This window comes from Elephantulus edwardii, unplaced genomic scaffold (genome assembly GCF_000299155.1).
Source record: "Elephantulus edwardii isolate Elephantulus edwardi_28Jun2011 unplaced genomic scaffold, EleEdw1.0 scaffold00065, whole genome shotgun sequence".
Lineage (NCBI taxonomy): Eukaryota > Metazoa > Chordata > Mammalia > Macroscelidea > Macroscelididae > Elephantulus > Elephantulus edwardii.
Genome location: NW_006399815.1, coordinates 9,641,817 through 9,668,925, shown reverse-complemented (window position 1 = coordinate 9,668,925; position 27,109 = coordinate 9,641,817). Strand labels below are relative to the sequence as shown.

Here is a 27,109-nt window from a genome sequence, read left to right as displayed (position 1 = left end):
ATTAGAACGATCAAGTGTTCTGGGATTCCCATTCTTCTCAGAGTCAGCCATAGTTTGTTATGATCCACACAGTCAAATGCCTTTGCATAGTCAATATGCCCTTTGCTCTTTTTGCTTAGTAGTGTGTGTGTTTGTGTATTTTTTTTTCTTAACGGTATATCTTGACCATTTTTTCTTGCTGTTGTAATTGAGTTACTTTTCTTTATAGTGCATTGCATAATGTTTCTATGAATGTACAACAGTTTGTTTATAGTAGATTTTTTCAGACCTTACTATGCATTTTGCCTTCTAGCATAATTTTACTAGAGTGCAAAATAGAAAATAGATGTGATAATACTATGAGCATGAGATTATTAATTATATATGTGAGCTGTGCATTTTAGGTTGGCATTTTTTGTTTAATGAGATAAAAATAATCTTTTATAGTATTTCCCTAGTACTTAAACACAGTTGACCCTCTGTATCTATGGTTTGCTCATCCTAACAGTTAATGAATCTCGTATCAAAGAATATTTTTGGGAGAAATGGCTCTTAGAAAGCAATCAGGTGATTAAAGTAATCCATGCAAAGTTAAGAGGGAGTGTGAAGTGCTGTTTACACCATTTCCATTGTACTGGGTATCAGCAGTGATACAGAGATGATTTATAGTGTATGGGAGGGTGAGCATAGGTTGTATGTATATGGAGCGTGGAGTATACTCTTGTGTACTGTCAGGCTGCAGCGGACTTAACAGCTGACCTTTCATCAGGTTTTCTGAGAGAGTAAATTGTATGAGAGGAGTTTTCTCTTCTTTTTTCTGCAGAGCAGCTGGCAGATTTGAACTGTGTGCCCTTAGATTAGTGGCTCAGCTTCTCACCACTAAGCCGCCAGAGCTCCCTAGGTTGTATGCATTTACAATAATATACCAGTAAGAGCATCTATAAATCTTAATATATGTTGAATCCTGGAACAAATACTCGTTGAATATCAAGGAATGAGTATGCATTATTTATACCTTCAAAATGTCACTAGTTACATAAGGAAGGAGAAGTGTGTATATATGCTTATTTATGATAATTTAATTAGTACTGAGTATTACAGCTTGGAAGCAGGAGTGGAATCCACTTCCAAAATAGCTTGCCTCTGGAAACCCCATGAACCTTGAGAAAGGGCGAAAGTTATACAGGAGGCGTCCAGGACTTTTGTTCATAGGGTTGCTATGAGTCGCCTGTGACTTGACCGCACTTAACAACAACAACAACAACAACAACAACAACTATGCATATGTACAGATATGCCTAGAAGTAGAATTGTGGAAGTGTGTGTATGCATTTAAAGCTTTAATAAGTTTTTGGTTTTTTAATTTTCTTTTAGTGAAGATTTACAGAGAGATTGGTTTTCATTCATTCATTCATGCCCACTTTCTTCCTTGCCCCTCCCTCAGTTCTCTTTGTACTACTTCTCCTTTGCAGAGTATTGTCATACAAAAGGTTTCTGATCATCCATCCATTCCTTTCAGTTTGTCCTTCCTTTCGTGCATACCAGTGCAGTGCTCATTGTTTCTGTGAAAGTTTGTTCTCATAGAGTTTATAGTTGTATTTTTCCTTTATATGGATATGACAGTGTTGCTTTCCTTACTCTAAGAAACATAGTTTGATTTTTGTGGCACTACAAAATGGAAGAAAATTGGTACCTTATTATGCTTTTAATTTTTATTTTGAAATTTAATCTTTATTTTGAAAGACCATGGACATTTTTTCAAATGATTTAAACTCATTTGGAGTTTCTTTTTTTTGTGGACTATCCATCTCACATATCTATCTCTCAGATTTTTGTTGACATTTTATTTAATATTTTTCTGTACTGTTTCCAGTTTATGCTTTAGGCTGAATTTGAGGTAAAGAAAAGGTGAAGGATGAAGATTAAGAATAGCAGTTCCTTTTCTTTCACTCTTCATTGTTTGAAGCTTTTGAAATACACATTGCTAAAGATGTCTGGTTGTAAACTTAGAATTAAGGTTGATGTATGCATGATATTAAAAACTAATTTGTAACTCTTAAAGAGTGAAAGATTTCCCTGGACATCTTTTTTTATTTTGGTCAGCTGTTTTATTGGTTTATTTATATTAAAGTGTGTTAATAGCTGTGTTTTGCAGAGATGATTAAGATTCTTTGTCCTATAATAGTATAAATAATAATGTTCTTGACTTAAAACCTTCCCCTTACCCCACTAGTCTAAGCTAACGTCATAATTCTCTTCTTTCAAAATGGGGTATTTGTCTTTTCCTTTATGATTGTATTATGAAGAAGCATCAGAAACCTTTTGACATATGTTGTATTGGAAATATTTTCCTTCTCTACTGATGTGGACAGTGTGCCTCTCTATTAGTTACCTTTCTGTTCTGTGTACTAAAATGCACTTAGTCCCTTCCCATTTTATTTTCTCTAATATAATCATTTATCCATATATAAGAGTAAGTCACAGTTTTGGGGCCAGAACCTGTAATATTTTTTATTTCTTTGTCATCTCTGGTTCTTCTCTTCTTGTTAACAATTTGACCTCTACTCCAAGAATTGCCAGGCTGCCACTTTGAGCAGGTTGCTTATTTCGTACATAAAAGGTTTTCTTTTCTTGTTTGTTTTTTTTTTTGGAAAAAAAACCCCAAAAACCAACACGTCAAAAATGTTTTCAGTTTTTTCCATTCGTACACATTTTCTTCTCCCTTCCCTCCCCTTCTCCCAGCCCTCCTCTGTTTTGTACATAAAGTTTTACCAGAACACAAACACATTCATACGTTTTTGTGCCATCCATAGGTAGCACTAATAATTAATGCCTTTGGTGGCCAAATGAAAAATTGACAGAGTGCCCAGACAGCTACAGAAGTAAGACCTGGTGATCCACTTCCAAAAGATTGCAGCTTTGAAAACCTTTGGTACACAGTTCTACTGTGACTCTTGTGCAATCTGTATGAATTGGGACCAACTCGACGGCAAGGTTTGAAAGGTTGACAGTTTTGGTTTATCAGAAAGTTTCTTATAAGCAAGACCTAGTGATCTACTTCTGAAGGAACGCAGTTACTACAGATCCTTTGGAGTCTACTCTGGCACACGTGGAATGACTTAAGAGTTGTTAGTGACACAAAACAACCTTTGAAAATAGAGTCATAGGATGGAGTAATTGTGAGCACGTAGTCTGCAAAGCTGCAAATACTTATTATTTGATCCTTTACCAGAACAAGTATACCAGCCTGTTAACAAATGATCATCTTGTGCTTTATTTAGCTTTTAAAAACCTTTAATAAAGCTTCCCCTTGCCACAGATTTGTTCTGTCCAAAATCATATATTCAATTGTGTTTATATTCTTTTTTTTCCTTTTGAGATTGTAATGAAAGTTTATAGAAAACATGGGTTTCCATTCATTCATTGTTGCATACTTTCCTCACTGCCCACCCCCCCAGATCCATGGCCTGCTTTACTATACAGCTTTTATTCTGGGCTGTTGTCATGAAAATAATACCTAATTATAAATTCCTTTTATACTGTTCTTTCCCTCATCTGCTTCAGTGCATCGTACATTATTTATCCCCTCATTTCTTAGTTTCCCAACCCCCACGTCAGTCCTATTTTATAACAGTGGCATTATGCAGTATTTGTCCTTTTGTGATTAAGATATTTCACTCAGCGTAATATACTCTACTGGAAGCAGTAGCGGCATCCACTTCCGAAATGGCTTGCCTCCGGAAACTCTTATGTACGAACAGTGTTCAGGCCCTTCGTTCATAGGGTCGCTATGAGTTGTCTACGACTCGACAGCATCAAATAACAACAACAACAATGTACTCTATATAATATTTCATGAGTTCCTTGTTTTTCAGTATTGCATATTATTCCATTGTTTGAATATACCACAGCTTCACTGTCCATTTGTTTATTGATGGACACTTGGGTTGTATCCATCTCTTTGCTATTATGAACAATGCAGCAATAAACATGGGTGTGCATATATCTGTTTGAGTGGCAGTTCTGATTTCTTTAGGGTATATTTACTGGGTCAAATATCATTTCTCTTTCCATCTTTTTGAGAAAGTGCCATACTGCCTTCAAGAGTGGTTGCACCAATTTACATTCATAGATACATAGATCAATAGAATAGAATTGAGAAGCTATAAATCAGCCCATCTACCTATGTGACTGATTTTTGATAAGAAGATGAAGTCAGTTAAGTGGGGAAACGATAGCCTTTTTAACAAATTGTGTTGGCAAAATTGAAAAACTATCTGCAAAAATCTCAGGCAAGACCCACACCTCACACCATATACAAAAACCAATTCAAAGTGGATCAAGGACGTAGGACTAAAACCAAGGACTATAAACTTCAACAGAGAAAAGCTTGGAAGAAGTCTAGAAGCCCTAATCCACAATATGAACAGTCTTCCAAGCATCCTGAAAAACCTACAATCAGAATAGAATAAAATAGATGAATAGGATCTTCTAAGAATCAAATCCCTATGCACATCAAAAAACTTCTCCAATAGGGTAAAAAGGAAAGCTAGAGTGGGAAAAAATATTTGGTAATGATATGTCAGATAAGGGACGTATATCTAGAATTTATAGAACACTCTAGCACCTCAGCAAGATAAAGGTAAACAACCCAATCGCAGAATGGACACAGAATATGAACAGACACTTCACCAAAGAAGACATTCAGATGGAGAACACACACAGTAAGAAATGTTCAAAATAAAAAAAAAAGTTCAAAATCCCAGCTCTAAGAGAGATGCAAGTCAATACAACTATGAGGTATTATCTCAGTAAGAAGAGCAAAATTTAACAGAATGGCAAACAAGAAATGCTGGCGAGGTTGCTGAGAAACTGGAACCCTTATTCACTGTTGGTGGGAGTGTAAAATGGTGCAACCACTATGGAAGGCTGTATGGCACTTTCTCAAAAAGTTGCAAGCAGAAATACCATTTGACCCAGCAATTCTGCTACTGGGAATATACCCCAAAGAAACCATAACTGCCACCCAAGCAGATATATGCACACCCATGTTTATTGCGGCTTTGTTTACAATAGCAAAGAGTTGGAAACAACCCAAGTGCCCATCAACAAATGAGTGCATAGAGAAACTGGTATATTCATAAATGAAATACTATGCTGTATTGAAAAGCAGGGAACTCATGCAATATTATTCAAAATGGGTGACTCTGGAGGACATTATGCTGAGTGAAATATCTTAGTCACAAAAGGACAGATACTGCATAATGCCACAGTTACAAAAGAGAACTGACATAGAGGTTGGGGGAAGACTGAGAAAGATGGGCTAAATAATGTATACTGCATTTAAACAGATGAGGGAGAGAACTTCTTAAAAGGGATATATGATTTGGTATTATTCATGACAGGAGTCCAGAATGAAGGAAGGCAGCATAGTGAAGTGGACTTGGAGAAAGGGATTGTATAAACAATTTAAGAATTTTTTTTTTACTTTTCAGAGAGAAGAGTGAATTGGAGGGGAAGGGATAGGCAGGGAGAAAAGTGAAACAAGAAATGAATGTAAATCCAAAGTCTCTGTAAACGTTCATTAAAATGAATTTAAAAAAATGGAATGGATATCAGTAAGTTTTAAATAAAAGTTATTCACATAAAAAAAGAGATGCAAATCAAAACAATTATGAGATATAAGTTCACCCACGTAACAATAGCAAAATTCAACAGAGTCACAAACAACAAATGCTGGCAAGGTTGTGGAGAAACTAGAATGCTTATTTTATATTCTTGAAATTATATTCTTTATGACTCTTAATTCATTGTTAACCCTCTATTTTGAAAATGTCAGCTCTCAGTCCAAGTAGAATATGTTCCTTATTTTCCTGAATAGAATGTATCTTTCTGCATCATAAACATGCAAAATGCTGACATAATTTTTATTTCATTATAGATTTTATTTCATTATTTATATTTCAAAGATTATAGAAATTAAAAACAAAGAAGAATATTACTCAAATCATCCAAGAAGAAATAAACTTTGTTGCTTATCAGTCTTTTATTTTTGAAAATAGACCTTTTCTATACTTTTCTATATTGATACAGTCAACTACTGGTGAGAACAAGCTCCTTATAACATTAAATGGGGAAAAACCCACCACTTTAAATAGCCTTGAAAGTGAAAATGGATCCAAACAGCTATGAGATATCACCTCACTCCAGTAAGAATAGCAAAATTTAACAGAACAGTAAACAGCAAATGCTGATGAGGTTATGGAGAAACTGGAAAAGAGGGGATAAATAATATATACTGTATTGAAACAGATGAGGGATGGAACTGTTTAGGAGAAATATATGATTAGGTATTATTGTCATGATAAGAGTCCAGAATGAAAGCTGCCTAGTGGAGTGGATTTGGGGAGGGTGGGGGTGAATTGTATAACAATTAAAGAATTTTATTCTTTACTTTTCAAAGAGAAAAGCAAACTGGGTGGGAGGGATGGGCAGGGAGGAAAGTGTTCAACAATGAGTGAATGGAAATCCAAAGTCTCTGTAAACTTGCATTAAAATAAAAAAAAAGGTAAAAGAAAATGAAAATGAGCTGTCCAATTTCTTAAAAATAAAAATTTCAGATTTGTTTAGAAAAAGTTTTCTTTTCTTTGGTCACTTACAGTTTTTTTCTTAGTATCTCTGGAATTGTTTGTAGCTGGAAGATAAATGATTTTTGCATTTGTTCTTCATTGCTTCTTATAAAACAAAAGCTATAATCCTTTCGTTTCTTTTTTTCCCATTTAGTGACTTGTAGAGGAAATGAAATGTGGTCTGAGGGTCGATACGACTATGAAAGACTTCCAAGAGAACGGGCGCCCTCTCGAAATCACCCTACTGTAAGTTGTTCTTGCATGTAGAATGATTCAAAACCTCATGTCTCAATCCAGTATATCAGAGCTAGGTCTGTTAACAAATTTACAAATGCCAAAATTCTACCAATGTTGAAAATAGATAGGTCAGTTTAATCTTTTTAAAAGTTAAAAACTGAAAAGACTGCTTGAAAGAAATAAAAAAGATATCTAGTTTACACTTTTGTTTAAATTTTTAAAATAATGTTATCTTGAAGTAATTTATAAAGATAAGTTTAGATTTTATAATGGTTAGCAATGAAGTATTTGAGTGCCTGGTCTTCTTAGAGGTTATCATCTGTTTGTATATGTTCCCAAGTTTTTGCATATTGGGTGGATGGAAATCTCAATATAGGCTTTCTGTTTAGAAGAGGATAACTCTTCTCAGAGGACCAAAATCCATTAAAATATTCCTAGTTAGATTTCTTTCGGGCATGGGTCTTCATGACAACTTGGCCAATTGAGTGAGACTATCTCAGGGCTCAGGACCAGGAAGGCAGTTTCTGCTTTGTTGTTCTACCACTTGTCTCGTTGTTCTTGAAGAATTTTCGGTTATATTTCTAGGGGTCTCAAATGCAATAATGGTTACCCATGGTGGAGAGCATTTGGTGGAACTGCCAGTTTAAGACAGGTTTGGAAGTGGGAGTGGCATCCACTTCCTAAACAACATGCCTCTGGAAATTCTATTTACTTTGATAAATATTGGTAGTTATAGAAGAGCCTTTTGTTCGTTGTGTCGCTATGAGTTGCGGCAATCAACAACAACAACGTCTAAGAGTGTCTTAAACATATTTTCTGCTCTTGAACCTCTACTTTCTGTACTCTCGGTTACTTGATTTCTCAGGTTTTATCAATTTTATAACAATAAGCTTTAGATACGGGTTAATTTCCAATTGTGAGAGTCTGTCATGTTACTGTCTTGGGGAACCAACAAGTAATATGGAACTTATTAATACTACTGCAAGGAGTCCTGATGGTGAATGGTTAGATTCCTCAAGTGTCAGTGGTTCTGTGGGAGAAAGTTTTCAGTCTTTCAGAGTTTCACAGCCTTTAAATCCCTATGGGACAGTCCTACCCTGTCCTCTACATTTGCTGTGAGTTGGAATTGACTCAGTGGCAGTGGGTAATGATCCAGTAATATAATATGTCCATGGCTTATTTAAAATACTAGAAATGAGAGTTTCAGTTTCTGAGTTTTTAGAAGTTGTAAAACCAGAATCAGTTGTAGAATCAGAAATTTAGGATCTTACAGACTTAAGTATTGAAGAATATATAATAAAACTAGGATTGAAGCAGTCTGGGGGTGTCGGTTTCTGTTGTATTCCACCCCACCCTCCTCTTAGCCTATTTTTTTAGCAAATACATTCTCAAGAGCCTGTGGTGATGAAGGAAGAAGTTCAAGCTGCTTTGAAGGTAATAGCAAAAAATAAGGCCCCAGAAATAGATGGTATACCAATTTACATATTTCAGCTAATAGATGCTTCCCTGGACTTGCTCATCAAGTTGTGCCGAGAAATCTGGAGAGCAACCACTTGGCCAACTGACTGAAAGAGATCTGTATTTGTTCCCATTCCAAAGAAAGGTGACCCAACAGAGTGTGGAAACTATAGAACAGTATCATTGATTTCACAAGCAAGCAAGATTCTACTGAAGATTATCCAAAAACGACTGGAACAACACATCAAGCAGAGAACTGCCAGAAGTCCAGGCTGGGTTTAGAAGGGGTTGTGGTACTAGGGATAATGTAGCTAATGTTAGATGGATCTTAGCTGAAAGCAGGGAGTACCAGATGCATGTCTATCTGTGTTTCATTGATTATGCAAAGGCGGTCGACTGTGTGGATCATAACAACCTGTGGCTGACTCTGAGAAGAATGGGAATCCCAGAATACTTGATCATGCTAATGCGAAACCTTTACTTGGACCGAGAAGCAGTCGTCAGAAGAGAGCAGGGAAACACTGCATGGTTCAAAATTGGGAAGGGTGTACGCCAGGGATGCATCCTGTCTCCATACCTTTTCAACCTGATGCAGAACAGATTATCTCGGAGGCTGGGCTCTATGAGGATAAGTGTGGCATCAGAATTGGCGGAAGATCTATTAACAGTCTGTGTTATGCAGATGACACAACCCTGCTTGCTGAAACTGAGGAGAACCTGAAGCACTTGCTGTAGAGGGTCAAGGACTGCACCCTTCAGTATGGATTGAGGCTCAATATCAAGAAGACAAAGATTGTTACCACTGGACCAATTGGCAGCATCGGGATGGATGGTGAAGAGATTGAGATTGTTCACAGCTTTAGTTTGCTTGGCTCCACAGTCAACACTCTTGGCACCAGTAGCCAGGAAATTAAAAGATGTATTGCGATGGGAATGTCTGCTGTTAGGGACCACTCCAAAGTACTGAAGAGCAGTGGTGTCTCTCTGGAAACTAAGGTGCATCTGATACAGGCCATGGCCTTTGCAATCACTTGTTATGTGTCAGACAGTTGGACAATGACTAGGGAGGATAGAAGAAGAATCGATGCCTTTGAGCTGTGGTGCTGGAGAAGAGTATTAAGTGTACCAAGGACTGCTAAGAAAACAAACAGATTCGTCCTGGAGAGGGTTAAACTGGGCTGCTCCTTGGAGGCAAGGATCCTGACACTTCATCTGAAATACTTTGGACACGTTGTAAGGAGAAACAGGTCCTTGGAGAGGGACCTCATGCTTGGGACGGTGGAGAGACAGCAGAGGAGGGGAAGGCCCTCTCTGAGGTGGATTGATTCAATGACTTGTGTAATTGGGATGGATGTATCGGAGACAATATGATTGGCATAGGACAGAGCAGAGTTTAGAGTGTTGTACATAGGGTCGCTATAACAACAACAACAATAACAATAACAATAACAATAACACATTCATTTGCATTAGAATAGTATGTTAATTTCCCAAGACTGTTGTAGTAAAGTATCAAGAACTGAATGACTTAGAACAAGAGAAATTTATTAACTCACAGCTCTGGAAGCTAGAAGATTGAAACCACTGAGTTGGCAGGCTTGCATTATCTCTTTCTGTTCCAGGGGCAGATTCTTCCTTGCCTCTTTGTAGACTGTGCTAATTTATTGCAGTCTGACATTTCTTGGTTTATAGACCAATCACTGAGTTTCTGCCTCTATCACTTTGCTTCCCCTCACACCCCATGTTGTGTGCCATCACCGTGAACCATAGCTGACCCTCCAGTGGGTTTTCAGAGTCAGTATATTATGTAGAAGATTGCCCATCCAGTTCCCGCAGAGCAGTTTATGGATTCAAACTGTGTCTGTTTTCCTCATATATCTGTGCAGATTACCCTTTTAAATGGACATTGGTCAATAGATGAAGGTCTACCCTAATCCAGTATAACCTTATATTGGATTGATCTGCAGAAACACTATTTTCCATGAGCATGTTCTAGATTGACATGAATTCATCCTGATGGGTATTATCTACTGCAGTGTAAGTGTTATATAAAGAATTGTGAGAATTTTGGTGGTGGCAGTAGCAGTAGCAGTAGCACTAGAGGTAATAGTAGCAGTAGTAGTAGTGTAGTAAGAATAAGTTAAAATTGAAGGCTAATGATGTTAGAAGAGAGGTGTGGTAGCCTAGTGGTAAGAAGCTGTGCCGTGGTCCCAAAGACATGGGGTTTGAATGCACCAGCTGTTTCATGGAGGAGGATGGGCATTTTCCTTCTGTGTAATATATTGCCTCTGAAAACTCTCTGGAGAGTCAGCTTTGAGTCGGTTTCAATTCATGGCACATAACAGTGATGTTAAAAGTAGAAATAATTGTACAAGTTAGGAAAGGAGGACAACTGGAAATGGAGAAACTAGGAAGTAAGGGTTGTTCCTTTGAATGGATTGCAGTGCCATGAAATAAGATGTTTAGAAATTGTTGAATAGAAAACAAGTTTGTTCCATAATTTTTCACCCAAACCACAAATTAAAAATAAATCCAAAACAATAGTAGCTGCGTAGACCTTAAATAGTTAAGTCTCTAAAATATTTTAAAAGCACAAGTAAAACCATATTACCTGGAAAAGTAATTAATTTAGCAATAATTATCAAACAGTATAAAATTAGAGAATTTCTCTGCTTTATTTTGAGTTTACCACAAATGTATCCATTCGGAGCATTGTGTTTTACTTTTGTTTTGGAATTTTTAAAGCATTATGATTTATATACATTTTTGCTGCATAACCCATGCATTTTGTGATTGTGGATGTATTTTATTATTTCCAATACTATAAAATAATCTTAATGTATGACTACAGTCAAATGTCTTTTTATATTTTTCATAAAATTAAATTTAGCCTTCAAAAACACTTCTAGTTTTCAAGCCACATTAGCTTTTATTTTCTCTTATTTAATTAATTTTGAGTTGCATTGTTTTGTTGTTGTTATGTGCTGTCAAGTGCCTGTAACTCATAGCAATCCTAATACAATATTTCTGAATTCTTCCCTGTCCTGAGCCAATCTCATCGTCTCCAGCAGACCTAATCCCATTGTTCCAGACACTGAATCAATCCATCACATCCTGGGTCTTCCTATCCTCTGCTGTCCTTCCACCCTCCCAAGCATGATGTCCTTCTCTAAGGACTGGTCCCTCCTAGCCACATGCCCAAAGTATGTGATACTGAGTTTCAAAATTCTTGCCTCAAGGGAGCAGGCTGGTTCCACTCTCTCCAGGACAGACTTGTTCTTGTGGTAGTCCATGGTGTGTTCAACACTCCTTTAGCACCACAACTCAAAGGGAGCTATTTTTCTAGCATCCTCATTCATTGTCCAGCTGTCTAATGCATAGCAAGTAATTGCAAAGACTATGGCCTGTATCAGGCACACCTTAGTCTCCAAACTGACATCATTGCTCTTCACTACTCTAGAGAAGTCCCTGATAGCTGACTTTCCCAATTCAGTTAATCTTTTGATTTCTTGACTTCTGGTGGCAAGATTGTTAATTGTGGAACCAATCAAGCTGAAGCTGTTAACAGTCTCACCTCTTTCTATTATGGTGCTTCCAATTGGTCCAGCGGTGAGAATCTTTATTTTCTTGACATTGAGCTTCAATCCATATTGAAGACTACAGTTCTTTGCCTTCTGCAGCAAATACCTCATGTCCTTCTCAGTTTCAGCAATCATGGTTGTGTCATTTGCATAACGCAGATTGTTGATTAGTTGTCCTCCAATCTTGATGCCACATTTCTCCTCATAAAGGCCAGCCTTCTGAATGATTTGTTCTGCGTATAGATTGAAAAGATATGAGAGATAGGCTGTATCCCTGATACACACCTTTCCTGATCTTAAACCATGCGGTGTTTCCCAGCTGTGTGCTGACTGTTGCTTTCTGGTCCAAATATAGGTTTCAAATGAGCATAATTAATTGCTCTGGGATTCCTATTCTCCTCAAGGTTAAGCACAGTTTGTTGTGATCCACACAAGTGCCTTTACATAGTCAATGAAATACAAATAGACGTTCCTCTGGTACTCTTCTGCTTATGGACAAGATTCATTGAACATTGGCTATGATATCCCTAGTGTTGCCATCTCTTCTAAACCCAGTGAGCTCATTTGATGATGTGCTGTTCAAGTAATTTTTGGATAATCTTCAGCAGGATCATGGATGCATGTGATACTAGTGATATTGTTCCATAATTTGTAAACTCTGCTGAGTCACCATTTTTTGGAATGGGAATATTTAAGTAAGTAATTATATAGTAATATTTAAATAATCCTTGTAGCACAATGTTTGCATACTTAACTGTTAACAAAAATATCAGTGGTTTGGACTCATTAGCCACTCCAAAGGAAAAAGAATGATGTTGCATTTTGCTTCTGTGAAAATTTACAGCTTTGGAAATTCTATGGGACATTTCTACTTTGTCCTGTAGGTCCACTAAGAGTTAGAATCTATTTGATGGCAATAGTCTTGGTATAAGTTTAGTAACATACATTCCTTGACTCAGTGAATGTTTTCACATTTCTTGCCATTGATTCCTTTCCTAGACTGTTTAGCCAGTCAAAAAAGAAATAGTTTATTAGATTTAGAAACTGATTTTGTTAATTTCTAGTGTTCTTTTAGATAATATATGGGACTATAGCTTCCTTGTAATAAATGTACACAAATAGAATCCAGACGTCATCTATCTTGAATTAGCCCAATTAATTTGGTAATTACTTACATATTTATTCATATATTGGTGATAAAAATATGTTAATGTAGAAACATTCTCTTTTCTACCTGTTCTTAGTTCATGAAATGCTGTTTTTCATTATGTTCACATGTGTATTTTCATGTATTCCTTTTTATGTCTCACATTTTTAAGTGTAACATTCTTCAATATTTTATTATGAAAATTTTCATGTTTAGTGAAGTTGAATGAATTTTACATTGAGCGTCCATATACTCACTGCTTAAATTGAGCTCTCAAAAACTCATTGCTATCGACTTGGAACGACTTTCTCATATTTAACCCTTCAGCTGGTTTCTGAGGGCTGTTAGTTTCAAAGGAAGGAGAGTGCTCCTTTTTTCCCTTAGAGCAGCTGATAGCGTTGAACCCCCAGAGAGACATGGCATTTGGACTATGCCGCTAGAACTCCCTTAGCTATTTAAGTTTCCTTTTATCATGTATTGGTCTATCTTGTATCCATCTCATTAAGCCACCTACATGTTTTGATGTTTTTCAAAGTAGATTATAAATAGCAGTATCCTTCACACTAAATACTTTAAAAAAGACAGCTTTGAATATGTTGATATAAATTACATTCAATAATGCAAATCCACAAGAACCAGAATTTGACTTTGACTCTATCCCACTTGAATTTAAAAATCACCTAAAGAACTAGTTTGAGGCCTTGAACACTCATGTACAATGACAAGATGAGCTATGGGAGAATATCAAGAGTATCATTCATAAAGAAACCAAGAGGTCATCGCAAAGACAGAGGAGCAAGAAAAGATTAATGTAAATGTCAGTAAAGACTCTGACTGTTATACTAGAGCACTGAGAAGCCAAAGCAAAGGAAAGGAATGAGAAAGTTAAGGGGCTAAACAGATTTCAAAGGGCAGCTTGGGAAAACAAAGTATTATAATGAAATGTGCAAAGACTGGAGTAGGAAAACTGAAAGGACCAGACTCATTCGGCATTTCTTAAGCTGAAAAAAACTGAAGAACAAATTTAAGACTCGAGTTGCAATACTTAAGAATATTGAATGACTGCGGAAGCATTAAAAGAAGATGGAAGGAGTACATGGAGTTGCTGTACCAAAGAGAATTGACTGACACAGAAGAATTTCATGAAACAGCGTATGATCAAGAGGTGATGAAGGAGGAAAGAGAAAGTTCAAGCTGCTCTGAAGGAGTTTACAAAGAACAAGGCCCTGGGAATTGATGGAATATCAATGGACATATTTCAACAAACAGATGCTGCCTGAATGTGCTCAATAAGTTGTGCCAAGAAATTTAGAGCACAAATTCCTGGTGAACAGACTTAAGAGATCCATATTTGTTCCCATTCCAAGAAAGGGTGACCAGGCAGAATGTGGAAATCATTGAGCAATATCACTGATATCACACGCAAGCAAAATCCTTCTGAAGATTATCCAAAAATGTCTGGTATAGTACATTAGCAGAGAACAATCATAAATACAGGTTGGGTTAAAAGTGGACTTAGCACCAACATCAGATGGATCTTGTCTGAAAGCAGGGAGTACCAGAGGTATGTCTGTGTTTCACTGACTATACAAAAGCATTTAACTATGTGAATCACAACAAATTATGGCTAACCTCCTGAAGAATGGAAATCCCAGAACACTTGATTGTGCTCACACAAAACCTAAACTGGGACCAGGAAGTAGTGGTCAGAACAGAGCAAGGAAATACTGCATGGTCAAAATCAAGTAAAGAGTATGTTAGGGATGCATTCTGTCTCCATACCTTTTCAATCTGTATGTGGAACAGATCTCAGGAGGCCGGACTTTATAAGGAGGAATGTGAGGTCAGGATTGGAGGAAGACTCACCAACAACTTGTAATGTGCATCTGACACAACCTTGTTGTTAAGTGCCATAGAGTCACCTGCAACTCATAGCAATCCTGTGTACAACAGCTCTGAAGCCTGCTCTTACCAGAACCAGCCTCACTCACACTGACACACCTCCCCCCTCCCCGCCCATTGCCCCAGTTACTTATCAATCCATCTCTTGAGGTTTTTCTTTCCTGTGCTGTCCCTCCACCTTTCGAAGCTTGGTGTCCTTCTTCAAAGACTGGTCATGTGCCCCAAGTATGTGAGACAGAACCTCAATACCCCGGCCTCCAAGGAGAAACTTGGTTTCACCCTCTCCAAGAGAGAGAAATATTTGTTTTCTTGGTGGTCCATGGTTATGTTCAAGAATCTTCTTCAGCACCACAACTCAAAGGCATCTTCTGTTATCCTTAGTCAGTGTCCTAGTCTCTGATGCATAGCAAACAATTGCAAAGACTATGGCCTGGGTCAGGTGCACCTTAGTCTCTAGACTGCTATAGTTGCCTCTCAGTACTCTGGAGAGGTTCTTGACAGCAGACTTTCCCAGTGAAGTTCTTTCTTTTTTATTCCAAGAGTATTGATTGTGGAGTCAAGCAGGCAGTAATTGTTAACCTCAGTTTCTTCTTCATCTGTCATGGTGTTGCCAATTGGCTCAGTGCTGAGAGTCTTTGTTTTCTTGATGTTGAGCTTCAGTACATACTGAAGACTATAGTCCTTGACCCTCTGCAGCAGGCGCCTCTAGTTCTCCTCAGTTTTTGCAAGCAAGGTTGCATCATCTGCATAATGTAGGATATTGATGAGTCGTCCTCGAATCCCGATTCCTACTCACAAAGCCCAGCCTCCCCAATGATCTGTTCTATATATAGATTGAAGTGGTATGGAGACTAGACTCATCCCTCATGCACTTCAGGTAAAATGCTTATCTGTCAGACACAACCTCGAATCCTGATTACTATTCACAGAGCCCAGCCTCCCCAGTGATCTGTTCTGCATATAGATTGAAAAGGTATGGAGACAAGACTCATCCCTCTTGCACTTCAGGTAAAATTCTTATTTGTCAGACACAACCTTGCTCACAGAAATTGAAGAAGACCTGTGGTGTTTGCTTCAGAAGGTCAAAGACTGCAGTCTTCAGTATGAATTGAAGCCCAACATCAAGAAGACAAACATTCTTACCACTGGGCCAATTGATAGCACCCGCATAGATGGAAAAGAGATTGAGGTTGTTGACAGTTTGAGCTTACTCGGCTCCAGTATCGAGACTCTTGGCTGCAGCAGTCAGGAAGTCCAAAGACAAATTACTCTGGGGAAGGCTACTGTCAGAGACCTTTCAAAAGGGCTGAAGAGCAACATTGCCAGTCTGGAACCAAAGTACACCTAATTCAGACCAGGCCTCTGCAATTACTAGCTGTGCATCCGAGAGCTGAACGTGACCAACGATGACAGAAGAATTGATGTTTTGAGTTATGGTGCTGGAGAAGAGTAATGAACATGTTAAGGATTGCCAAAAGAACAAACTGGTTTATTCTGGAGAGGGTAAAACCAGGCTATTTCTTGGAGGCAAGGATTTTGAAGCTGTCTCATATATTTTGGGTATGTGGCCAGGAAGAACCAGCCTCTAGAGAAGGACATCAGGCTTGGAAGTGGAGACATAGAAGAAGACTGCAGATCAGATGGATTGACGGTAACAGTGAGATTGGCTCAGGATCGAGCAGACATAAGCGCTTTTGCACATAGGGTTGCTGTGAGTTGCAGGAGACTCAAGGGCACATAACAAGAACAACAGCAATGCAAACTAGTAAATGAACATTTGCACAATTAGACAGCAGACAACAAATGCTGGTGAAAATGTGGAAAGATTGGAACTCTCATACGCTGTTGGTGGAGATGTAAAATGGTGCAACCACTGTGAAAATCAGTTTGATGCTTCCTTAGAAAATTGAGAATAGAAATACCATTTATCCAGTAATGCCACTAGTGGGTTTGTATCCCCAAGAAGTAAGCTCTGCAGCACAAACTGACATAGACAAACACATGTTTGTAACATTATTATTTGTAATAGCAAAGTGTTGGAGACATCTCAAGTGTTATCAAGGGACAGGTGGCCAAGTTCACACATTGAAGTATTATGCATCACTAAATAATATTTGGGAACTCATTAAATATAGCATAACAAGGATGAATCTGGAACAAAGTATGCTGAATGATGTAAGTCAGTCACAGAGGGACAATGATGATACAAAGTCACTGAAACAGGAAATGAAAAGATTTACATGCAGGTAGAATCAGTTGTGAATCTTAGAGAGTTAACAAGGATGATAACGGAGAGAGGTGTGTTGTTGATTGCTTTCTAGTCGAGCATGGCTCATAGCGACCCTATAAGCGAAAGGCCTTAAGCCCCTCTACAACTATTAACTTTCATCAAAGTTCATAGTTTCCAGAGGCATGATGTTTAGGAAGTGGATGCCACTCCTGCTTCCAAATCTGTCATAGTATGTTATTGTTATGTACAGCAGCTCTGAACCCTGCCCTGCCCTGAGCCAATCTCTCTAACTAGGACACATTAACCCCCATTGCCCCACTTACTATATCAATCCATCTCATCCGGGGTCTCCCTCTCCTGTACTTTCCATCTTCCCTTCCAAGCATGATGTCCTTCTCCAAGGACCAGTCTCTCCTGGCCACGTGCCCAAAGTAAGTGAGGTGGAGCTTCAAAATCCTAGCCTCCAAGGAGAGACTCAGTCCACTCTAAGACAGACCTATTTGTTTTCTTGGCAGTCCATAGTATGTTCAAGATTCTTCTCCAGAACCACAACTTGAAGGCGTCTATCCTTTCTATTTTTTTGTTTGTCTTAATTTTTTTATTATTAATTTTAACAAACATTTACAGAGGTTTTGGATTTCCATTCATCATTGGCGCACTTTTCTCCCTGCCCACCCCTCCCTACCAGTTTGCTCCCCTCTGTGGAAAGAAAAAGAAGAAAAAACGTTCATTAGTATACAATTCTCCCATCCCTTCTCCCCCCACCCCCCACCCCGAGTACAATTCTCTGTGCAGCCTTAATTCTGGATTCCTGTGCTAACCATAATACTCAATCATATATCAGAAGGCGTCTATTCTTATGTCATCCTTAGTCGTTGTCCAACTCTGAAGCATAAGAAGTAATTAAGAAGACCATGGCCTGGATTAGGAACACGTTTTTATCTAGACTGACATCGTTGCTCTTCAGCACTCTGGAGAGGTCCATGACAGCAAATTTTCACAATACAATTCATCTTTTGATTTCCTGACTTCTGATGTTAAGGGTGTTGATTGTGGATCTGAGCAAGTTGTAATTCCTAACAACCTCAGTCTCTTCTCCATCTATGATGATGCTGCCAATTGGCCTAGTGTTGAGAATCTTTGTCTTCTTGATGTTAAGCTTCAGTCCATATTGAAGACTATAGTACTTGACTTTCTGTATTAAGTGCTTCAGGTCGTCTTCAGTTTCAGCAAGCAAGATTGTGCCATATGTATGTCGTAGGTTGTTAATGAGTTTTCCACCAATCTTGATGCCACACTGCCTCCTCATAAAGCCCTGCTTCTCAAATGATCTGTTCTGCATATAGATTGAGAAGGTATGGGGACAGGTTGCATCCCTGATGCACACCTTTCATGATTTTGAACCATTCTTGGCTCTGTTCTGAGGACTGCTTGTTGGTCCAAGTATAAGTTTCACGTGAGAATATTATCAGACATTGTCATGAAGTAATTTGTTTTAAGTTATAAAACAAAATCTGATTAAATGAAGAACTGCTAAGATTTATAAATTTTCATTCAGAATAAAAAAAAAATTATTGAATTTTGACTTAGTAATGAGTCTTTGTATGGAGCTGCTCCTTAAAGGTATACTTGTTGTTGTTGTTATGTGCCGTCGAGTCGCTTGTGACTCATAGCGACCCTGTGTACAATAGCCCTAAACTCTGCCCTGTCCTGTGCCAATTGCACCATCTCCAGTACACCCATCTCAATTGCCCCAGTCACTGAATCAGTCCACCTTAAAGGGGGCCTTCCCCTCCTGTGCTGCCCCTCCACCTTACCAAGCATGATGATGAGCACCCTCTCCAAGGACCGGTCCCTCCTTACATGTACAAAGTATGTTAGATGAAGCCTCAGAATCTTTGCCTCCAAGGAGCCACCCAGTTTGACCCTTTCCAGGATGAATCTGTTTGTTTTCCTAGCAGGATGTACATGGTATACGTAGCTGGCAGAATTGCGAGGATTTCACATTTTTTTTGTTGATGTTAGAACTTCCAGAAAAGATATAATCAATTCTTGGTTGTAATTTTGAATAGTGTATCCTGATTTTTGGAAGGAACTCTTCTTGTTTCATATATTCTGACCTTTCTTTAAGTGCTATGGAAATGATCACTGGAAATACCAATCTTTCTTTGAAGAACTTGTCAGTCAATTAGGCTAATAATGTTAAGTGAGCTCTGGTGGCCTAGTGGCAAGAAGCTCTGCTGCAATCCCTAAGGTAAGTGTTTTGGGGATACAAACTTACTAGTGGCATTACTGGATCAAATGGTATTTCTGTTCTCAATTTTCTAAGGAAGCATCAAACTGATTTTCACAGTGGTTGCACCATTTTACATCTCCACCAACAGTGTATAAGAGTTCCAATCTCTCCACATTTTCACCAGCATTTGTTGTCTGTTGTCTAATTGAGCAAATGTTCATTTACTAGTTTGCATTGTTGTTGTTCTTGTTATGTATGTACCCTTGAGTCTCCCGCGACTCGCAGAAACCCTATGTGCTAAAGTGCTATGTGCAACTGCTCTGGGGGAGAAGGATGGGACATTGAGAGCCAGAGGGTCAGCTGTGGGTCAGTTCACATCTGATGGTAAAACAACAGCAACAATAGTGTTAAAATGAAAATACATATAATAGAATATAAAAGTCAGAGAAAAGAAGCACCACATTTATTTCAGAAAACAAAAATCAAGCATCCTGTGTCGTAGAATTTTTTAGTTAACATGTGCAGTAGTTTTCTTTAAAAGACATGTAATTTCAAAAATAATTTTTTTATTAATTTTAATTAAAGTTTACAGAGACATAGGTTTTCCAGTCATTCATTGTTGTACGTTTCTCCCTGCCCCTCCCGTTCAGTCTTCTTGAAAAAAAAAAAAACTCTTTCATCTCTATGCAGTCCTTCCCCCCAATCCCTTTGCACTATGCCTTCGTTCTGGACTCCTGTCATGAAAATAATACCTAATTATATATCCCGTTTAAACAGTTCTCTCCCTCATCTGTTGCAATGTAGTATACATCATTCCTCCCTTTCTCTGTCTTCCCTCAACCCCAATGTCATCATATTTTAAAATAGTGGCCCTATGCAATATTTGTCCTTTTGTGACTGAGATATTTCACTCAGCATTATGTCCTCTAGGGTCATCCACTTAGCATAGTATTTCATGAGTTCCTTGTTTTTTCAGTGTTGCATAGTATTCCATTGTATGAATATATCAGAGCTTCTCTATCAATTCCTTTGTGGATGGGCAGTTGGGTTGTTTCCAGCTCTTTGCTATTACGAACAAAGCCTCAATAAACATGGGTGTCAGAAGTAGTTTTTAAAATTGAAAATATAAACTAGGCTAGCAGTTATATGTGTGGTCACTATGTGCCAAGTGCTGTTCCAGTTGCTAGGAATAAAGCAGTGAATAGAACTGTTAAGGTGCCAAAGAATCTTAGATTTCTACTGCCAGTTCTTTGTGATATTAAGTGGAATAATGTTGACTGTGTATGCCTTCATGTTTTATTTTGCTCATAGTGTGCTTTAGTGGTTTTTAACTGTAGTAGTGGAAAAATTAGATGTATAAAAAAGTAGACAAAAGATAATATAATGAACTCCTCTTGGAAAAATCATCCTAGCAGCAACTATTAACTCATTCCAGTCTTATTTTTCTGCCACCTAATTTTCTGAATTATTTTGAAATAAATTTAGGATACCATATTTTAACCCTAACTAAATCAAGTATGTATTATCTCTAGAGAGTAGAGCTGCTTTTAAAAAGAAGGGAACTTTGTATTAAACTTTTTAAAAATAAAATATTTTTATGTTAAAACAAATACAGAGTATATTTTAATTTAATCTTGTTAAAGACATGCTTTAAAAGAAATATGTTAATATTCAAGATTGTACCTCCTTAATGATAAAGTTAAACATCTGTTTAAATTTAGTTGAAAAATTGTCATAGATTTTTATATTGAGTCAAACATAAACCATGAAATTCATGTTTTTATTTATTGAAATGAAAGCTGTTCTCATAATTAGTTTTGATAATTTAGAATTTATAGCATATTAGTGGGAGAAGGAAGGCCAGTCTCCTCCTTTGTAGTTTAGTGTCTCTGAAAACCTGCTCGAGGGTCAGCTATGAGTTGGTGCTGACTTCACGTGCACATCAAAATAGCATATTAAGTAAAGATAGCTTATTAATTACCCTTTCAGATCTCAAAATCACAAAACTGATTTGTTCAAGTCCTTATACTCACCAGATTTTCAGTAGTCTAAACAAACTAAAAGTCTTTTATTTCAGAAATTCCAAGTGCCTTGTGTTAAGAAATGCGTCATTTTTTTGAAACAAAATTTTTATTTTATATTGATTTACTTACATAGTTCGAATACATTGTTTTTCACACCAGATCATTTCCATTTCCTTTATCCACCCCACCTTCTAACCATCAGATTGTGTAACCCTATGATTACCCCCCTGCCCCACCTCATTGTGCCTCATTTATTTTAATGAGACATGAAATTTCAGTTTAAATATCATAGATTTATAAACTCCCATAAAAGTATTTCAGTTTTGCTGGAAGATTTGCTTTCCTGATTCTGCCATGTTGCTCTGTTGAGTAGGAATTGGTTCATAGCTGACCATCCACTGGGTTTTCAGAGACAATAAATCTGCATGGGAGGGGGTTGCCCATGTTCCTCCTGAGGAGCAGCTGGTGGATTCAAGCCACCAAAGTAAATAGTTTGGGTGGAGGGTTATTTAAATGAAGGAAGACCTTCAAGTAAATGTATTAACACGGTGACTACAACCATGAGCATAGCAAAAACTGAAGATGGTGCAGGATGTGATGGCTTTTGGGTTGTAGTTTCTGTAGGAGTTTCTTGTATAGAGTTGCCATGAGTTGGAATTGGCCCAGTAACAACAAACTTGAAAGGCTGGAAATGTTCCAACTCTACCTAAGTTTATTTTGTTATTAACACATTGCCGCAGATGACTGCAAAATGTGCATCAAAGCACAGTTGTCAATTTAAAAGTGTGCAGCAATATGTTAATTAAAAGTGAATTTGTTATTCTTGTAAGCCTTTTAAGATGTTCTTTATAAGTCATGACTTAATTTCTGGTGTGTATTTAATGTTGCTATTGATTTCCAAGATAATCTTAAAATGGAAATTCTAAACAGTGTCTGAAACTGTATGTCCTTAATGTTCAGAAAGGACTATTATGTGGCATTGCTCAGTTAAGATGTTCACATTTAGAAGACTATAGTTGGCTGCCATTTTTAAGGGTACAACCAAAATTCTTGCTTTTAACATTATATAAATTTGCTCTAACTTAGAATAATTGTCTGGTTCACAACATATTCTTCATTATAGTCAGTTTTTCTTGCTACAGATGGACCTTTTGAATCATGAAAAAAACTGCATGCTGTTCTTGTTCTAAAAACCAAAGCCATAGTCTAGTTGAATCAGTTAAACTCAATGACCCTGTGACTAATGAGGGTCTAAAAACCCAGCAAACCTCAAAGTCATTATTGCAGTTAAGTTATTTCCAATGCATAGTGACCCTCCATCTGTCATTTCTGAAACTATAAATATTTACCGGAGCAGACTCCTCATTTTTCTCCTAGGAAAGACTGCCTTGTTGAGTTTCCCAAGCTGTAAAATTTTTTTTTATTGTATTATTTTTACGTGTACCGTCAAATCAGATCTGACTGGTACAGGAGGAGATTGCCCCCTCCTTCTCTAGCAGAGCATCTGGTGGATTTGAACTGTGTACCTCTGGGGTTGCAGTGCAGCATTTTGCCACTAGGCCACCAGAGCTCCCTCCAAGCTGTAAATCTTAATGGGAGCACACTACCTCATCTTTTTCCTTCAGAGAGATTGGTGGGTTTGAACTGCCAATGTTTTGGTTAGTTGTACACTTAAACCCCTCTGCCACAAGAGCTCCTCTTTGCTCTTGTACTCAAACAAGGCTAAATAAGAACCATATGTTCAGATTGACCTGTAAAATTTTAAAGACATATTAATGGATCTTATTTATAACCCAGAAACTGGCTATAATACATATTTTACTTATTTGAAAGCTTTGCTATATATATTTTACAGCCCAGAAAGAACTTTATAATACCTAACAAAATTGAACAATGGCTAGTTTGTACGGTAATAAGTATTCTATTTGTCATTATGTTTGAGTAAGTATAGTCACCACCCCCTCCCCATCGCTTCATATAAAAATAAAGGTATTGCAGATTAGATTTTTACTATTTCTTGGGGAAAGCTATAATTATAATGCTAAACTTGTGAGTAATAAAGAGATTAGAACATGCTGTTATAATTGTACTGTTTCAGATTTTTACCGAATGCCAACTAAATAGATGTTTGGTATTTGATTATAGTTTATTGAAATCTCTTAGAAAAAGAATTTCTAGAAGAGTCAATAAAGTAATTTGTTTACAGTGCTGCAGTAGTTTATTGTCAAGTTAGAACTGGATCCATAGGTGACTCTCCAGATTTTTAGAGGCAGTCTCACTGGAGGAGATTGCTCATTTTTCTCCTCTAGAGCAGATGGTAAATTCAAACTGCATAGCTTTGCTTTGGCTGCATATTTCCTTACCACTGTAATAAATCTATGTCACTTATAAAGTTTATTTTTCATTTAGTGTCTAAGGTGAAAGAAGGAAGTCACCTTATATCCTTCTGAGAAAAAAACTAGGTAGACCTTTTTACTTTTTAGCTCTCTAATAGATATCAGTAGAACTATTGATTTTATTTAACCCAGCATTTTGGGAAATTGGAGTAAACCAACTACTGCTGTTGAGTAATTGGGTAATATAAACAGTTGTAGTCATTAACACTAGGAAGTGATATAAAGAAATAGATCCGTGGTGTCTCCTCCCATGTGATTTACAGCCTCTGAAAGCCTGCTGGATGGTCAGCTGTGAGTGAATTCCAACTCTACAGGAGTGAGCTTGTGTTTTTATCTTAACAAGGAATGCATATCTAAAGTTGACAGAAGATGTCTGAAAAAATAAAAAGACAGTCTATGTTAGGATGTCGAGAGACTGGCACTGTCACTGGTGAGATTATAAAATGGTACAACCATTTTGGAAGGCAGTTTGACATTTTCTCAAAAAGCTGAACATAGCCTTTTTGTGAAGATGGTACTGAAAGCAAGAAGGAAGCCTCCTCCCTTCCCAAAACTGAAGCCAAAGCAAAGGCAATTTTAAAGGCCAAGAGAGCCAACCTAGAGGGCATCCACAGCCATAAAGAAAAATTCACAAGTCACCCACCTTCTAGAAGCCTAAAATGCTGAGACTGAAGGCAACCAAAATACTACTGGAAGAGCATCCCTAGGAGAAACAAGCTTCACTACTGTGACATCATCATATTTCCCCTTATTGCTGAGTCAGCCATGAACAAGGTAGAAGATAACAACACACTTGTGTTCATTGTGGATGTAAAGGCCAACAAGCATCAAATCACACAAGCTGTAAAGAAGCTCTGTGACATGAATGTGGCCAAAGATAACACCATGATTAGGCCTGATGGAAAAAAGAAAGCATATGCTTGACTTGCTCATAACTATTATGATGCTTTGGATATTATCAACAAAATTAGATCATCTAAACTGAGTCCACCTGGCTAATTTTAAATAAAACTTTTCTTCACAAAAACAGGAAAAAAAGGAAAATCTGCAAATAGAAGTTTCATATGACCAAATTATTGTACAGCTAGCAGTGTACCACAAAGAAATTAGAACTAAAACATGATTGGAGATATGTGCAGTTACATTCATAGCAGCATTATTTGCAGTAGCAAGAATATGGAAACAGCGCAAATGCTCCTCAATAAATGAAGTTTGAGAAATTGTGGTACATCCATACAGTGGAATACCATACAACAAACACTAAGGAATAACAACTTTGTAAAATAGTATGCAGTATGGGAGGCACTAGAAGACATTATGCTGGGTGAACTATCTCAGTTTCATAAAGACAGATACTGCATAACACCATTATTATAAAAACAAAAGGATAACTAGTAAAATGGGTATAAATTTACAAAAGGAGGAAGGGAGGGCATAAAAAATGGAAGGGTGGAAATTACCAGAAGAGTTTAGTAGGTGATTTGCAGGGTGGGGTGGGAGGCGATGAAGGAATGGGAAAGATTCAATGAGGACTTGAAAAGATGGGATAATAATAGGCATAGATTAATAGTGAATGATTTTATAAAACACTGTAAAGGAAACACTAAATGAAACAATGAACATGAATAAAACACAGTGTTAATTATTGTGTGAAACCAATAAAAGGATTTTTTTTTAAAAAAAAGGCAATCCAATTAAGAGAACATGAATAGATACTTTACCAAAGAAGGCATCTAGGAAGTTCATAAACCTAGGAGGAGGTGATCATCCATTAGCCATTTACTCACTCATTCATTACTGTTAACTTCTGATACAGCATCTCTCTATTGGGTTTCCAAGGCTGTATATGAGAACAGGCGGTAACTGCCCATATTTCTGTTGAAGAGCCGCTGGTAGATTCATACTGCTGGAGATGCACAGCCTTTAGGTTAGCTGCACAACTCATGATGAAATACACAATCAGGGTCCCTTCATTGGTTGTTAGGGAGATGCAAATAAAATTAACAACAGATAATATCTTACCCTAGCCGCAGTAGCAAAGTTCAGTAAAGACAAACTGAAAAATACTGGTGTGGACAGATAGGAATTCTAATACTTGCTGGATGGGACTGTAAAATGGTATGGCAACTGTTATCATACCTCCTTGAAACATTGAAATAGACTGTGTGATCCAATAATGCTACTACTAGGTGTATATACCAAGGAAAGCAGAGCTATAACAGGAACATATGTATGTATGTATGCCCATGTTCATTGAAACATTGTTTCTAAAAGCAAAGAGAAACAAATACCCATCAATTGAATTGATACAATATGGTACATACATACATGGAATGCTGGGCAATGTTAAAGAAGAACTAATTTGTTTTTGGTTTTTTTAAAAAAATTTTATTTTATTATTTTGTGAGTGTACCATCAAACCAGATCTGACTGGTACAGGAAGATATTGTCCCTCCTTCTCCAGCAGAGCATCTGGTGAATTTGAACTGCATGCCTCTGGGATTGTAGTGCAGCTTCTTGCCACTGGGCCACCGGAGCTCCCCAGAAGAACTAATTTATAAAACATGATATAACATGGAATTAGCCTTGAGGACATTATACTGAGTGTAATTAAGTCAGATGCAAAAAAGACAAATATTGTATGAGTTCACTTACTAGAAAGCAAGGAATAAGTGTACAAACAGAATGAAAAATTCTTTAATGATTACTAGGTAAGGAAAAAGGAAAAGGAAAATTACTTACTAGATAATAGACAACATGGTATGTTGGATTAAGGGAAAGGCTATTAAAATAAAGGGTGATTTTATTAGCATATCACTAAATAAGAGGAAGACAAACCTGTATTGGAATCATAGGTGACAGTAGACCATTATATACTTAATTGTACAATATGTAATAAAAACATTAAAAGTGGATGTATAGCAGACAGAATGAACAGATAAAGAAAGACAAGTGACAGTGGTTACACCATGATCATGTATGGATAGGTTTGTCAGATGACAGTTGAACCTGAATATTTTTATGTGCTGCATATATGTTGTTGTTGTTGTTGTTGTTATGTGCCGTCGAGTCGCCTGCGACCCATAGCGACCCTATGCACAACAGCCCTAAACTCCACTCTGTCCTGTGCCAATCGCACTGTCTCTGACACTCCCATCCCGATTATCCCAGTCACTGAATCAATCAACCTCATAGAGGGCCTTCCTCTCCTGTGCCATCCCTCCACCCTCCCAAGCATGATGTCCCTCTCTAAGGACCGGTCTCTCCTCACAACATGTCCAAAGTATGTT

General features: G+C 37.5%; 1 protein-coding gene and 1 pseudogene across 4 annotated transcripts in view; both read left to right on the top strand.

Moving 5' to 3' along the window:
* Positions 1-6,776: 6,776 nt before the first annotated feature.
* PPHLN1 (periphilin 1) overlaps positions 6,777-27,109 on the top strand; it is a 134,150-nt gene continuing 113,817 nt past the window's right edge. For 3 of the 4 annotated variants that reach the window (XM_006888189.1, XM_006888188.1, XM_006888187.1), the window contains exon 1: positions 6,783-6,854. In XM_006888189.1, the coding sequence (XP_006888251.1) occupies positions 6,783-6,854 (72 nt within the window). Of the gene's footprint in view, positions 6,855-27,109 lie in introns of all 4 variants that reach the window. The other variant, XM_006888190.1, reaches the window with a different exon arrangement.
* The window catches only part of LOC102875120, an 8,100-nt pseudogene continuing 5,335 nt past the window's right edge, over positions 24,345-27,109 (top strand).